This window comes from Schistocerca cancellata, chromosome 4 (genome assembly GCF_023864275.1).
Source record: "Schistocerca cancellata isolate TAMUIC-IGC-003103 chromosome 4, iqSchCanc2.1, whole genome shotgun sequence".
Lineage (NCBI taxonomy): Eukaryota > Metazoa > Arthropoda > Insecta > Orthoptera > Acrididae > Schistocerca > Schistocerca cancellata.
In genome coordinates, this window is record NC_064629.1 from 870,865,208 (window position 1) to 870,879,647 (window position 14,440).

A 14,440-nucleotide genomic window follows, 5' to 3' on the forward strand; every position below is an offset into this window, starting at 1 on the left:
CTGGTCACTCAAGATTTATTTGTTATAGTGTAGATATCTGTGGTAACTGAAGAACATAAAACTACGTCAATATTTTCTACAACACCATGTGAACAGTAGTCAAGGAGGGAGCGTAAAAATAATTTCGATATTTACACCTGCTGCATGTTTTTGTGGCTTGTGGAACCTCTTATATACACATTCTTGCCATTAAGGATACTGTAGTACAATCGATTATGAGGGCGATAGTCGACATGCCTGCCCAGATTCCACCGGTATGTGTTGTGTTTGTGTTGATTTTGGAGGTGTCGCGGTGTACGGAACGCTGTAGGAAGTGTCAAACAATGGAGTGTCATTAGCTTGTCTGTCGGCAATGGAAATTTCAATACGTGAACGAGTATTGTTAACGATTTATTTCGAAGTTTTAATTGTTACGACATCATTTAGTGTCTTGAGCGAAACGCCACAGTTCTGTGTTTCGGAGGAGGATGGTAGTAATTCCTGTTACCCAAGGAACGTTTGGAACACTGACAGGTAGGCTAAAAATGTTTGTGTTAAGTGCTATGAAACTGTATCTGCGACATTTAAAAAAAATTCTAGCGCGTATCATATTTTTAGGTACATTTTGTATGACGTGAATCCACCGGAAGGGTTCAATTTGCGCCGAGATGTTTACATGCGAATGGCAGTTCTTATGAAGACGTTGCAATCTCATGGGAACTGGAAACTGGTATGAACTTTTTTATTTTTTTTTTTACAGCACGTAGCATTTGCGTGTACATTATTTTTTACGTATTTTGTATCGTACCGTACTCTGATGAAATTTATATAGTTACATGATTATTTTCACCCAGACATATAATCTTATTTTCCTTTTCATGTTAGCATGAATAATCCACAGCAAGTAATATCAGATGTCATGAAATATTGCGCATTATTTACCAACGTGCAACTGTTTTGTCTTATACTTGTCAGCCTGCGCGTAGGATTTGATTGACGTGTTAATAAGGAACAGTACAATTTGTTTGTGGCCGTAGTTGTAATTCCATTCAAGAAAGAGAGGAACTGATAATCAAGAAAAATTATTGGTTGTTCAAATTACATAACGAATTATTGGGTTCATAACCAACGTGATGGGGTCTGGATACCCCAATACTCATGCAAACACTGGTATAAATTTCGTTAATGTTATTGAAATATTCAATTTATGATTGCTGTATACTATTATGGACAGTGCTGGACCTATAGAGAGAATGACATAATCAAGATTTCATACTAATAATCTTCAAACGTGTCTTCAAATTCTCTGCAGTGTGGTTCTAGGGGAAATACGGAAGCGTCCGATCCCACCCGTCTGCTTTGACCCATGACGTCACAAATATGGCGGAAACAAAAACAAACACACACTTTCCACAAGAAGCCTAATGACACTAACGGGACAAGCGCGGGAAATGGGGTGTTTTGTGTGGGGGGCAAACTAAATATAAACAAATTTAGACGCCTTGCGTAGCTACAACGTGTAAGTGAAGACAGCCATGCATGAATACCCACCCACCTCCCCAGGGGTCGTAACCCCTGCAACCCATAGAAGATAAAGATGCTTCAGTAGCTGATTAGTGTTTTTTGTCTTTAAAAAAAAAAATCTCACGGGATAGAACGAACAGATCAGAAAGATAAATATAATAAACTAAAACAGAAATTCGAGGAAACAGATAATTAAAATAAGTAATAAGTGTTTTTAAATTTTAAAAAAATCTCACGAGATAGAACGAACAGATCAGAAAAGTAAATAAAATAAGATAAAACAGAACTGGAGACAGCCACACTCAAACCAAACTCCGCGCCGTCATGACGTCACACACGACAACACCCTTACGTCACGGGTCAAAGCCGACGCGTGGGATCGGACGCTTCTGTCGACCCGTTCTAGGCCTACACATTTGATGTTACAATGAGATGTTCCCTGCAGCAGAATGTTTTGTATTACAGTGGAGAAGCAAGGTAAACTTGGTCCTGAGAGCCAGCCAACCTTACCAGCAAAGAACAGAACTTTCTAACTACTGCTCTACTGTAACTTCCTATATGAGACAAATATGACATTTAAAGAATTTTCAGGGGTTACCAAACAAAACAGACAAAAAATCTGACAGTTTTTGTCATTGGCACAAACAATAGATTTGCCTTTCTACCTCAGTTAACTAAGGAAGAGGCTCAGGTAGATGCAAATGTAGTCAGCACTCAGCAGACTTTGACCAGAAAACCAACTGTTTCAAAAAAAAAGACGAAAGTCAGAGGAAAGTTTTGTTGTTAGCTAGTAGCCATGGAAGAAATGTGTGCCAGATCTTTTAGAAAAAATTTGTTGACAGAAATCAGATCACAAGGTTTTTCAAGCCCAGTGCATGTCTTAGCCAAGTGATAGAGGATGTAGGATCATTGTGCAAAGGTTTTACAAAGCAGGATCATGTTGTGGTTGGTGGAGTGGTAAACAGTATTTATAGGGATTAGGGCTACAACATTGGGAGTGTTCTGGTCAAAGTAGCATCTGCAACAAACCATACAAATGTTGTCTTGGTTTCTCCTTTCATGCGGTAGGATTGGCCCCAATAGAACAACTCTGTCAGGAGGGTCAGTATGTAGCTAGATCAGCTGCTTCAAGCAGCTACTTTGTGAGGCATGGGTTTGGTTCCTGTTGATGGTATGGGTAGTTGGGACTTCGCAAGACAGGGCCTGCATCTCAATAGGAAAGGGAAGGGTAGATTGGCTGGGATGAGAGCAAAATTTTGAAGGGGGGGGGGGGCGCTGACACTCGTGGGAGTACCTCTTTTTTGGGCTAAGATCAGTGTACAATGATTTAACATTGAATGAAATTAAGCTTAATGATGATCTCAGACAGGCAGGTAGTAGAGATTTTAAAACGTCACAAGGTTCTCATAAAAGAACAGTGAAAAAATAGCTTATTTAGAAGATTTAGAAACTGGAGTTGGAATAGATGTACTATGCCTGTCTGAACATCATATAGTCTCAGATATGGAAAAGGAAAATGTAGGTGGATATAAGCTTTCAGTACATGTAAGTAGAGATACTATGGAGAGCGGAGGAGTTGCCATATATGTTAAAATCTGTCATAATGTGAAAAATTTACAAACTAAAAAAAAATTTGTGTAGAGCAACATATAGAAGCATGTGTGTGTGTGTGTGTGTGTGTGTGTGTGTGTGTGTGTGTGTGAGAGCTTAAACTAAATTGTGGTACACGTCACCCATTGGGATTTTTTGTTATTTCTCAAAGGTGTTTTACTGTTAGAATTGTGAAATTCTTCTAGATAAGCTTTTAAGTAGTAGCATGGAGAGCTGCATCAAACCAGTCTCAGGACTGAATCCACAACAACAACAACGAGCTTAAGTGTTGTGGTATGAGTGCGACAATGCGCAAATGTTTTAATTCATATTTAACTGGAAGAATGCAGAAGGTTGAAATTAACAGTACAGGTAGTCTGCAAAAGTAAGTAACTGGGGAGGTATCAAGAATGGTGGCCCACAGGGTTCAGTCTTCGGTCCCTCATTGTTCTTAATATATATTATTGACTTGCCACTTTGTATTCATAAGGTGCAGAGCTAGTTCTTTTTGCTGATGATATAAGCATAGTAGTCACACCCAACAAACAAGAATCAGCTGAGGAAATTGTAAGTAATAACTTCCAGAAAATTATTAAGTGGTTTTATGCAAATGGACTCTCACTAAGTTTTGACAAAACACGCTATGTACAATTCTGTACAGTAAATGGCATAATACCATTGATTTGAACAGAAGTTTGTTGCGAAGGCAGGCTATTGAAAATTTCTGGGTGCGTGCATTGATGAGAAATTGTATTGGAAGAAACACATCGATGATCTGCTGAAGCGGTTAGGTTCAGCTACTTATGCTGTTAGGGGTATTGCAAATTTTGGTGATAAACATACCAGTAAATTAGCCTATTATGCCTATTTTCATTCACTGCTTTCATACGACATCATGTTTTGGGGTAATTCATCATTAAGAGAAAAAATATTCATTGCACAAAAGCTTGTAATCAGAATAATAGTTGGAGTCCGCCCAAGATCACCTTGCAGACATTTATTTAAGGAACTCGGGATATTCACAGTACCATCGCAATATGTATTTTCGCTTATGAAATTCGTTATTAATAACCCGTCCCAATTCAAAAATAATAGCGAAGTGCATAGAAACAGCACTAGAAGAAAGGATGATCTTCACTATTCTGGGTTAAATCTGACCTTGGCAAAGAATGAGGTGAATTAAGCTGCCACAAAAATCTAGGGTCACACACAGAGGGTGGAGAAAAATTGTGTCACAAAATTTTAACCCTGGATAGCTGATGCCAATAGGAACCAAAATTACTAATGTTGTGTAGGTAAACAACCCACCATTTTTAATCTACAGAAACTTGGCGCCGTGCTCTCTGATTGGCCGCAGTACAAACAGCAAGACCTATTTGACGTGTGTGTATCACATTTGGGCAATGGTGGGGTGAGGGACATTTGTATGTGTGAACCGACAACCATAGCGCTGCCTGTCAACTGATGAATGGCAATCTCATAGCCATTCGGACTGCTTGACACCAAGTTTCCGTAGTTTAAAAATGGTGCGTTGTCAATCTACAGAACATTAGTAATTTTGGTTCCTACTAGTATCAGCTATACAGGGTTAAAATGTGTAAAGAAAACTTATTATATACTGACACGCCCCGCATCATTACAAAATGTCGTATCCATGATGTATGGAGGAAGTAGTAATGTAATGTAACAGAAACACACAAGATGTGAATATAACTGTGAACAGGACATTGTCGAAATGAGGATCCAGCAGTGAGACTGAAATTATACCAGCGTAAGTGGTACAGTTAAAAATAAAAGCTTCACAGTGAGAGGCTATACAATAATAAAGTGCATACTACAGTCGGTCTGAAAAATAAGACAACTTGTTTTATCATATGTAGGTGTACAGTATCTGTATTAAGATATTACACAGACAGTATATCGTGGCAGTTGACCGTTGCTGTAAACAAATGAGAACTTGGACTGTCTCAGGGGAGAGGAGCAGTGCAGAGGAATAAGCTCCGCTTCTATCTGCGTTGTGTGCTTCCCCAGTCACAGAGATTGTGGATTCCCTTTGTTGTGGTGAGAGTTGCATTCGTACCAGCGTTAGTCTAGTCATGTATTTCAAAATAAGGAAAAGAAAACAAACAATCCATAACACAAAGCATGTTGTAGTGGCTACAGTAAAACTGTTTGCTGCGGTTGGCAGTGGTAGTTCAGGCCCATCCTCTACCTGTATCTTATGCAGCCATAGTTCGAGACACTCCCCATCTAAAACTGCCATGATGTAGTGTCCACATAATAACAAGATTTTATTGTTTTGATTTAAAGATTCTCAAATTTTTGCATGCAAAAGAGATTTCCTTAGAAGAAGTTGTAAGCTGAAAGTTGATTGGAATTTTGTAATGTTCTTGAATTACAAAAGTGTCCTGTACCCTGACAAACTTCTCAGTTTCCCTTCATAGTATTGTGTGCATCATTGTGAATTAGGGAGGGTTCAGCACTCTCGAGCATCTGATTCTTGTGCTTAGATGATTAAACTATTGACCCCTCATGTGTCTCAGCATGGACCGTAGTTTTTTTTACTAGAATGTTTGCATTGTATATTTTGGAAACCTGATAAGACAGTGCTCACATAGTTCTAGATTAGAATGAAAGATTAAACAGTTATAAAATTAAGTTAATTGTGAAACACTGTCATTAATTAACTTTACTATTGGCTTCTTACTTAGTGGGCATAAAACTTGTATTAGTTTCTGCTCCAGCTTGCATAATGAAAGCTAGATTTGTTTTTTCTGTTTGCTACACTTAGCTCAAGTTCTGCACTAGTGTCTTGCAGTGCCACATATGATAGTCATTTATTGTTGTAGGCTGTTAAGTTGACTTGGCATTTGCTGCCATATGACTTGTCACATTCATGGCCAAAACTAACTTTTGTTGCCCAGTAAGTTTAAATCTTCAGAAAGTGTTACATGCAAATACACTAGACTCTCGCTAACCAGGCCATTCCTGGCACACATGGTTGCCGGATTAGCGGAAGTGCCAGACTATTGGGTGTCTGAAATTTATTCATTTATTTTGAAAACATAGGGGATATAGTGTACTGTACTTTATTAAACCAAAGGATACAATTTTAAAACAGAGGATATACTTTATTAAATCCAAAAACACACACATCAAAAAAAGTTTCAGAGAGTTCCGGAACCTGTACAGGAAATTGGTGGGGATCAACGTAAACGTCATTTGCACCCTTTTTATTGCTCATGAAAACCACACATTACATGTACCACCATACAGCGAGACCTTCAGAGGTGGTGATCCAGATTGCTGTACACACCTTACCTCTTATACCCAGTAGCACGTCCACTTGCATTGATGCAGGCCTGTATTTGTCATGGCATACTATCCAAAAGTTCATCAAGGCACTGTTGGTCCAGATTGTCCCACTCCTCAATGGTGATTCGGCATAGGCCCTCAGAGTGGTTGGTGGGTCACGTCGGCCATAAACAGACCTTTTGATCCTATCCCAGGCATGTTCGATAGGGTTCGTGTTTGGAGAACATGCTGGCCACAATGTTGTCATCCTGAAGGAAGTCATTCACAAGATGTGCACGATGGGGGCGTGAATTGTCGTCCATGAAGACGAATGTCTCGCCAATATGCAGCCGATATGGTTGCACTATCGGTCAGAAGATGGCATTCACGTAGCATACAGACGTTATGGTGCCTTCCATTATCATCAGCTGTGTACATTGGCCCCACATAATGTCACCACAAAACAGCAGGGAATCTCCACCTTGCTGCACTTGCTGGACTGTGTGTCTGAAGTGTTCAGCCTGACCGGGTTGCCTACAAACATGTCTCCAATGATTGTCTGGTTGAAGGCATATGCGACACTCTTTGGTGAAAAGAACATGATGCCAATCCTGAGCGGTCAATTCGGCATGTTGTTGGACCCATCTGTACCTCGCTGCATGGTGTCGTCGTTGCAAAGATGGACCTCACCATGGACGTCGGGAATGAAGGTGCGCATCATGCATCCTATTGCACCCAGTTTGAGTCATAACATGACGTCCTGTGGCTGCACAAAAACCATTATTCAACATGGTGGTGTTGCTGTCAGGGTTCCTCCAAGCCACAATCCGTAGGTAGCAGTCATGCACTGCAGTAGTAGCCCTTGGGCGGCCTGAACAAGGCATGTCATCGACAGTTTCAGTCTCTCTGTATCTCCTCCAAGTCCGAACAACATTGCTTTGGTTCACTCCCAGATGCCTGGATACTCCCCTTGTTGAAAGCCCTTCCTGGCACAAAGTAACAATGCAGACGCGATTGAACCATGGTATTGACCATCTAGGCATGGTTGAACTACAGACAACACGAGCCATGTAGCTCCTTCCTGATGGAATCACTGGAACTGATCGGCTGTCGGACCCACTCCGTCTAATAGCTTCTGCTCGTGCATGGTTGTATACATCTTTGGACTGGTTTAGTGACATCTCTGAACAGTCAAAGGGACTGTGTCTGTGTTACAATATCCACAGTCAACATCTATCTTCAGGAGTTCTGGGAACCGGGATGATGCAAAACTTTTTTTGATGTGTGTACGTTAATTTTCAAAGAAAACTTAGTTCTTGAGTGTATATTGCACATAATTATACAGTCGTATCACTCACTATGAAACATGTCCCTAATTTTAACTGTCACACTGTTGATATGCAACAGTGGCATGCTTTATAATGCTACTGCTTTACAAGCATTATATCGGTACTGCGTAATGTACTCCAGGAAGACCTCGACAGATTCAGCACCAGCAGTGTGAGAAATCTTCATGTTCTCTCCTCCTATGTCCTCTTCTTCATTAGTTTCGTCATTACTTTCGTGCACACTTTTGATTATTTCTTCATCTGTTAAAGTTTGATCCATGTCACAGTTTTCCTCATTCAGCCACTTAAGAACATCATCATCAATTTCTCCTCCTCCTGGAAGGTTGTGGAACATGTCAGTGTACATAGTAATTGATAATTCTGAATTGACTGCCTCATCGCTGTCACTCACTACTGGATTCAACTCGGCACCAGTTGGTGGCCACAATTTTCTCCAGCTCCTTATTATGGTAGCACTCTCCACTTTATCCCATGCTTCGGCTGCTTGGAAAACATCACCACATATGTTAATTGCTTTCCATGCCTTCAGCATAGTCTTGATAGAATCATTTTCACTTTCGTTCAGCAAGGAGATGAGAAGTGAATGTCGATAATGACATTTAACTGATTCCAAAATTCCCTGGTCTATGGGCGGAATTAGGGCTGTCACATTGGGTGCGAGAAAGAGTGCTTGTACATGTATACCACCGAACTTTAGAGAAACATCTGAAGGATGACTGGGAGCATTGTCAATTGTAAGGATAGCTTTCAGTGGAGGCTTTTTCTTCTTGAGCTCCTTTCTCACTGCTGGTACATACATTTCATGGAACCACTGAGAGAATATTTGTCCATCCACGCTTTCTTCAAAGGGCAATACTGCACTTCTAGAGTGTTTATGTCAGTGTGTTGAAAACAACGTGGATGTTGGGATTTTCCAATCACCATACGCGGTTGTTTATGACTTCCATTTGCATTGTAACATGCCATTAATGTTATCCACTGTTTCCGTTGCTTGTAACCACGAGCTTCCTTCTCGTTCTTGGCAGCTAATGTTTTTGGAGGAAGCATCATGTAAAAGAGTCTTGTTTCATCAGCATTATACAAGCCATCAGCAGTTAAATCTTCTTCCTCTATTATCTTCCTTATCTTGCATACAAACTCATCAGCATCCTTATCGTTAGCTGAGTGACTGTCCCTGGTGACTGTCAGCTGCCGAATGCCATGTCGTTTTTTTTTTTTTTTTATTTTTTTTTATTTTCCAGTTTGATTGCAAACCTTCACTTGCTGCAAACAAGTTACTACCACCAAGTTGGTTGTTAAATGCAGCTGCTTTTTCTTTTTTAATCAGGCCACTGATGAATTCCTTTACTGTGTTGTTGTATGAACCATCTATAAACAGCTACGTCCAGTTCTTCATTCTCACTCTTTCGCATAACCTTCCATTTTCCCAACTCACTATCCATTCGTGTTGAGTACTGTTGAATAACATCTTCTTTCTTTTTGATGTCATAAATAGTTACTCGTCCAACAGTGAACTCAGCAACAATGGCTTTCTGCGAAGAGCCTTGGTTTAACTTATCTAAAATTTTGAGTTTCTGCTTGAGATCTAGCGTAATGTGTTTCCTTTTAGAGGACATGATTCTGAACTGTAAAGAAAGCTACAATTTCAAATACAGTATATAAAGCGTTGTTTAACCCATTACTGTCCAAAACTCTATCGGATCATTTTTTGCAAACTTTTATACCTAAACATGTTACATTGAGTGATTAATTGATTAAAAAGTTATTTTGAAAATTACCAGTTTATTAGAAAAAATACTACAGACCATCCCATTTTTGGGACATTGGCCAAATGCGCTATCAAAATTCACAATCTTATTCTCCATGCATAATATTGTAAGAAACAACATAAACAATAAATAAATAATGTTTTAATATTATTTAATGTTTATTCAGTATGAAATAAAGCAAAACACTTGTCGTGTACACCAACAAACGTACAACTTTTTGCTCCATCTCGTAACGCTTTCCTTCTTTTGGCTTCTGGAGGTACAATTGTAGCATTAGCTTCACCTCGGCTGGTTATGAGCTCTAAAGTACCGGCTACAACTTGTACAATAGACTCATTGTTCAGTACATTTTCGACAATGTCTTCATCTGTTATTACATCTGCATCGGGTGGAATAATTGCCAATTCTTCGTCATCATCACTCTCTTGATAGTTCTCTAGTTCTGCTACAATTTCTTCAAGTGGAAGTCCAAGCGGCATGTTTTTATCCTGTTGGAATCGTAAAATTCGAATAGAATATGGAAAAAAAGCAGATATAAAGAACGTAAAATGCAATTCTTCTCTGTATAATACGTGTATATAAGAATAGGGCACATCAACAATAAATGATAGTGTAACATGCCATTGTCCCATTATTGGGATGCATAAAATATATCGATATTGCACTTACTTAAAAAACTCTGAAGCATACTTAATCTTACACGGACATCCGTATGTTCATAACAAACACGCCCAGACAACTAAATCACACCTCATTGTTGTCCAGCAACTACCGGCAGACATAGAGTGCTGCCAAGTGCGAGAACAAAAAATCGGCAAGTTTATAATTTTCCTGACGTGAAGTACTTAGAAAAAAGTTATTTTACATTTACAGGCATTATAGCAGTTAGTTGAACCTACAGGTGCAACAATAAAGGCTAAAAGCTCCATTGCTTATGTAGAAATAAGTAAAATATACGCGTCCCAAAAATGGACTATGGCCAGTAATGGGTTAAGTAAACATTGTTGCACACAATAATTGAGTGTGCACATGTTTTTGGATATGTGCCAGATTACTGAGGGCCGGATTAGCAAGAGTCTAGTGTTTACATTTGCGACCACTCATTGGAAATACCAATACAGATACCAGCCACCCGTTGTGTCATCAAGGTGATGGACACGACAGTTTCACCCATATACTATATGATGACCACGATGTCACGGTCAAGATTTGAACAGATGAAAATGATCTCATTATATGAAATGTAACCAAAATACAGGGCTATTACAAATGATTGAAGCGATTTCATAAATTCACTGTAGCTCCATTCATTGACATATGGTCACGACACACTACAGATATGTAGAAAAACTCATAAAGTTTTGTTCGGCTGAAGCCGCACTTCAGGTTTCTGCCGCCAGAGCGCTCGAGAGCGCAGTGAGACAAAATGGTGACTGGAGCCGAGAAAGCGTATGTCGTGCTTGAAATGCACTCACATCAGTCAGTCATAACAGTGCAACACACTTCAGGACGAAGTTCAACAAAGATCCACCAACTGCTAACTCCATTCGGCGATGGTATGCGTAGTTTAAAGCTTCTGGATGCCTCTGTAAGGGGGAATCAACGGGTTGGCCTGCAGTGAGCAAAGAAACGGTTGAATGCGGGCGGGCAAGTTTCACGCGTAGCCCGCGGAAGTCAACGAATAAAGCAAGCAGGGAGCTAAACGTACCACAGCCGACAGTTTGGAAAATCTTACGGAAAAGGCTAAAGCAGAAGCCTTACCGTTTACAATTGCTGCAAGCCCTGACACCCGATGACAAAGTCAAACGCTTTGAATTTTCGGCGCGGTTGCAACAGCTCATGGAAGAGGATGCGTTCAGTGCGAAACTTGTTTTCAGTGATGAAGCAACATTTTTTTCTTAATCGTGAAGTGAACAGACACAATGTGTGAATCTGGGCGGTAGAGAATCCTCATGCATTCGTGCAGCAAATTCGCAATTCACCAAAAGTTAACGTGTTTTGTGCAATCTCACGGTTTAAAGTTTACGGCCCCTTTTCCTTCTGTGAAAAAAACGTTACAGGACACGTGTATCTGGACATGCTGGAAAATTGACTCATGCCACAACTGGAGACCGACAGCGCCAACTTGTCATGGCCTCCACGCTCTCCCGACTTAACCCCATGCGATTTCTTTCTGTGGGGTTATGTGAAAGATTCAGTGTTTAAACCTCCTCTACCAAGAAACGTGCCGGTACTGCGAGCTCGCATCAACGATGCTTTTGAACTCATTGATGGGGACATGCTGCGCCGAGTGTGGGAGGAACTTGATTATCGGCTTGATGTCTGCCGAATCACTAAAGGGGCACATATCGAACATTTGTGAATGCGTAAAAAAACTTTTTGAGTTTTTGTATGTGTGTGCAAAGCATTGTGAAAATATCTCAAATAATAAAGTTATTGTGGAGCTGTGAAATCGCTTCAATCATTAGTAATAACCCTGTAATTAAAAGACGAAGAAGAAACTAACAAGGCAACCTCAGCAGTTAGGGAGTTTTGGGGGAGGACCAACAAGATAGATGACATTCCTCATGTGAAATACATACCAAAACTGAAACTTACACAAAAATTTAGAAAGCTTACATTACATGAAATCCACAAAATTAGTACTGCCAACTTCAGAGGACCTGAATAGATAAACTGAATTCAATGATACCGACATACAAATAAATCTGTAACAAACTGGTATTGGAATTTTAACTTGACCTATATAGCTCAAACGAAATAAATGATTCCCCAAAACCACAGCTTGCTCCAAAAACTGGTATAGATAACTGCACTTGGTTTATATATCTAGAACAAAGTTCATGATACCAAGAAAAACCAACTATAAACTTCCTGGCAGGTTAACACTGTGTGTCAGACCAGGACTAAGACATAGGACCCTTACCATTCATGGGCAAGTGCTGTACCAACTGAGATATTCAAGCATGGATAGCTTAGTTGGTAGTGCACTTACCCACAAAAGGCAAAGGTCCTAGGTTCGATTCCTGGTCCAGCACAGTTTTAATCTGCCAGGAAGTACAGACAATCGCACACTCTATTGAAGGGTGAACATTCATAGTGGAAAGCACAGATCATTCCAGAAACATGTATTGAAAATTTCACCTCGCATATTTAGCTATAACAAAGAGCATGACACCATAAAACCAAAATTCACTGATTTAACTGTAATGAAAAACTTTACTTGACCAAAATAGAAGACTCTACAATACCGACAAAGCTCTGAACATGCGGTTGCAATACAAAGCAAACGAGTAATATACAGTGCCTGACAATCAACACTACACTACTCCAATCACTCACTAACAACATTCAATAGCAACTTGGTAACAACATCATTCAATACTAGAAAGCACCACCACATACTACAAAATGCCCTCTTGAAACAAAAGCAATTTTGTAATGTCGACATTCAACACTAGAAATTGCCACCACATACTACAAAACACTTTCTTTAGACAAACACAACTTCAGAACATTAATGTTCAACACTAGAGAGCATTACTACACACTGCAAAAGGCCCTCTTTAAATATTCCACGCAACCATAAAATCACATAACACAACGTAGTTACATCACAAGTCAGAGCTGATGAATGGTATCACATCGTTTGCATACTGGGATCTGTAGAATCCATACATCTTTGTACATTCACACTTACCATAATAATTACTGTCTGTTTCATGTCATCTTTAATCCTCATTAGTCACTATGCTTTCTGACATAATCCTTTTCAGTCCAAAACATGACTTACGTCTCTAATGATCTCATCATTCACAGGATGTTAATGTTAAAACTTCATCTTACTTTCTTCCTAAACCACAGCAACTTTAGTTCCACATGCTTTCTATACTTATTTGTGTCTAACCAATTTATATTTAAGTGATACGGCCACAAAACCTGTGGAAATGACTTGGCTTTGTCTGTTGTTAACTGCTGTAGAGATAGTAATAACTGATGTAGAGACCTGAGATATCTACACTTTTCGTTATCTATTGTTAGATCTCTGTTTGTCCTGTCTTATGTCTTAAATAATTAGTAACTTATTTTCTCTCTTCCTGACTGACTGAATCAGCAATCCAAACCCTTCTTACAATTTCTTGCATCAGGATGTGGACCTGACTGTACAACAAAACTCTTAACAACTATAAATGTGTTATGTTTGGTATCAACATATCTCTTTAGATCTTTTCTGTGATTCGCAACATTCTCGAGGAAAATGACATGTCTTTGTGGACAATTTTTCTGGTTGTTTCAGCATTTTTCCTGTGTGTGAAATATGTGTATATGGTATGTATTTCATGTACCTGTTTTTTTACTACACCCATTTTGTTAATATGTTGTCATTCCTATCCTGGAAGGTGTTACCTCCATGGCCAAAGCTTTATCACTGGCAATCAACAGATGTTGGAAGACAGGACATGCTGCCTTGGAGCTTATTTTTTGACATAGAGAGCCTCAAAAAATTTACCCCAGTTGTGGAAATGACAGATTTTTTTTCCGGTATGCATTATGTAATTTCTTAATTGTTTTTTCTTCCTTTGTGTATGTGTGTGAACCTCTGAATGAAATATCACACTGATTAAAAATGTTTTTATGACATTGCATGCTGATTTATGAATAAAGTCTTTAAAATAAATTTTAAGAGTAGCCTTTTGTTGTGTGTAAACCACTGTCAAAGCGGAAGTTAAGCTGGCATGAATTCATGTATTGTTGGATGAAAATATAAAACTGACCAGTTTTTCTTTCTCAGACCTTTTGTTATTGCTATGTAATGTACTTACTTGGCTGATAGTCCATCATTCAGCTGATCTGTCGCTTGTCCCTGACATGTTGTCTTGTGCGGCACCACGTGTGATATTCTTTCTGTTATTTCTTTCTCATTGTTTTTTGCCA

At 39.3% G+C, this 14,440-nt stretch overlaps 1 protein-coding gene across 1 annotated transcript in view; it reads left to right on the top strand.

Moving 5' to 3' along the window:
- The first annotated feature begins 228 nt into the window (after nucleotides 1-228).
- LOC126185013 (GDP-fucose protein O-fucosyltransferase 2) overlaps nucleotides 229-14,440 on the top strand; it is an 81,242-nt gene continuing 67,030 nt past the window's right edge. The window contains exons 1-3 of the mRNA XM_049927737.1: nucleotides 229-513; nucleotides 598-709; nucleotides 13,906-14,047. Of these exons, the coding sequence (XP_049783694.1) occupies nucleotides 353-513; nucleotides 598-709; nucleotides 13,906-14,047 (415 nt within the window). The 5' untranslated portion in view covers nucleotides 229-352. The remainder of the gene's footprint in view (nucleotides 514-597; nucleotides 710-13,905; nucleotides 14,048-14,440) is intronic.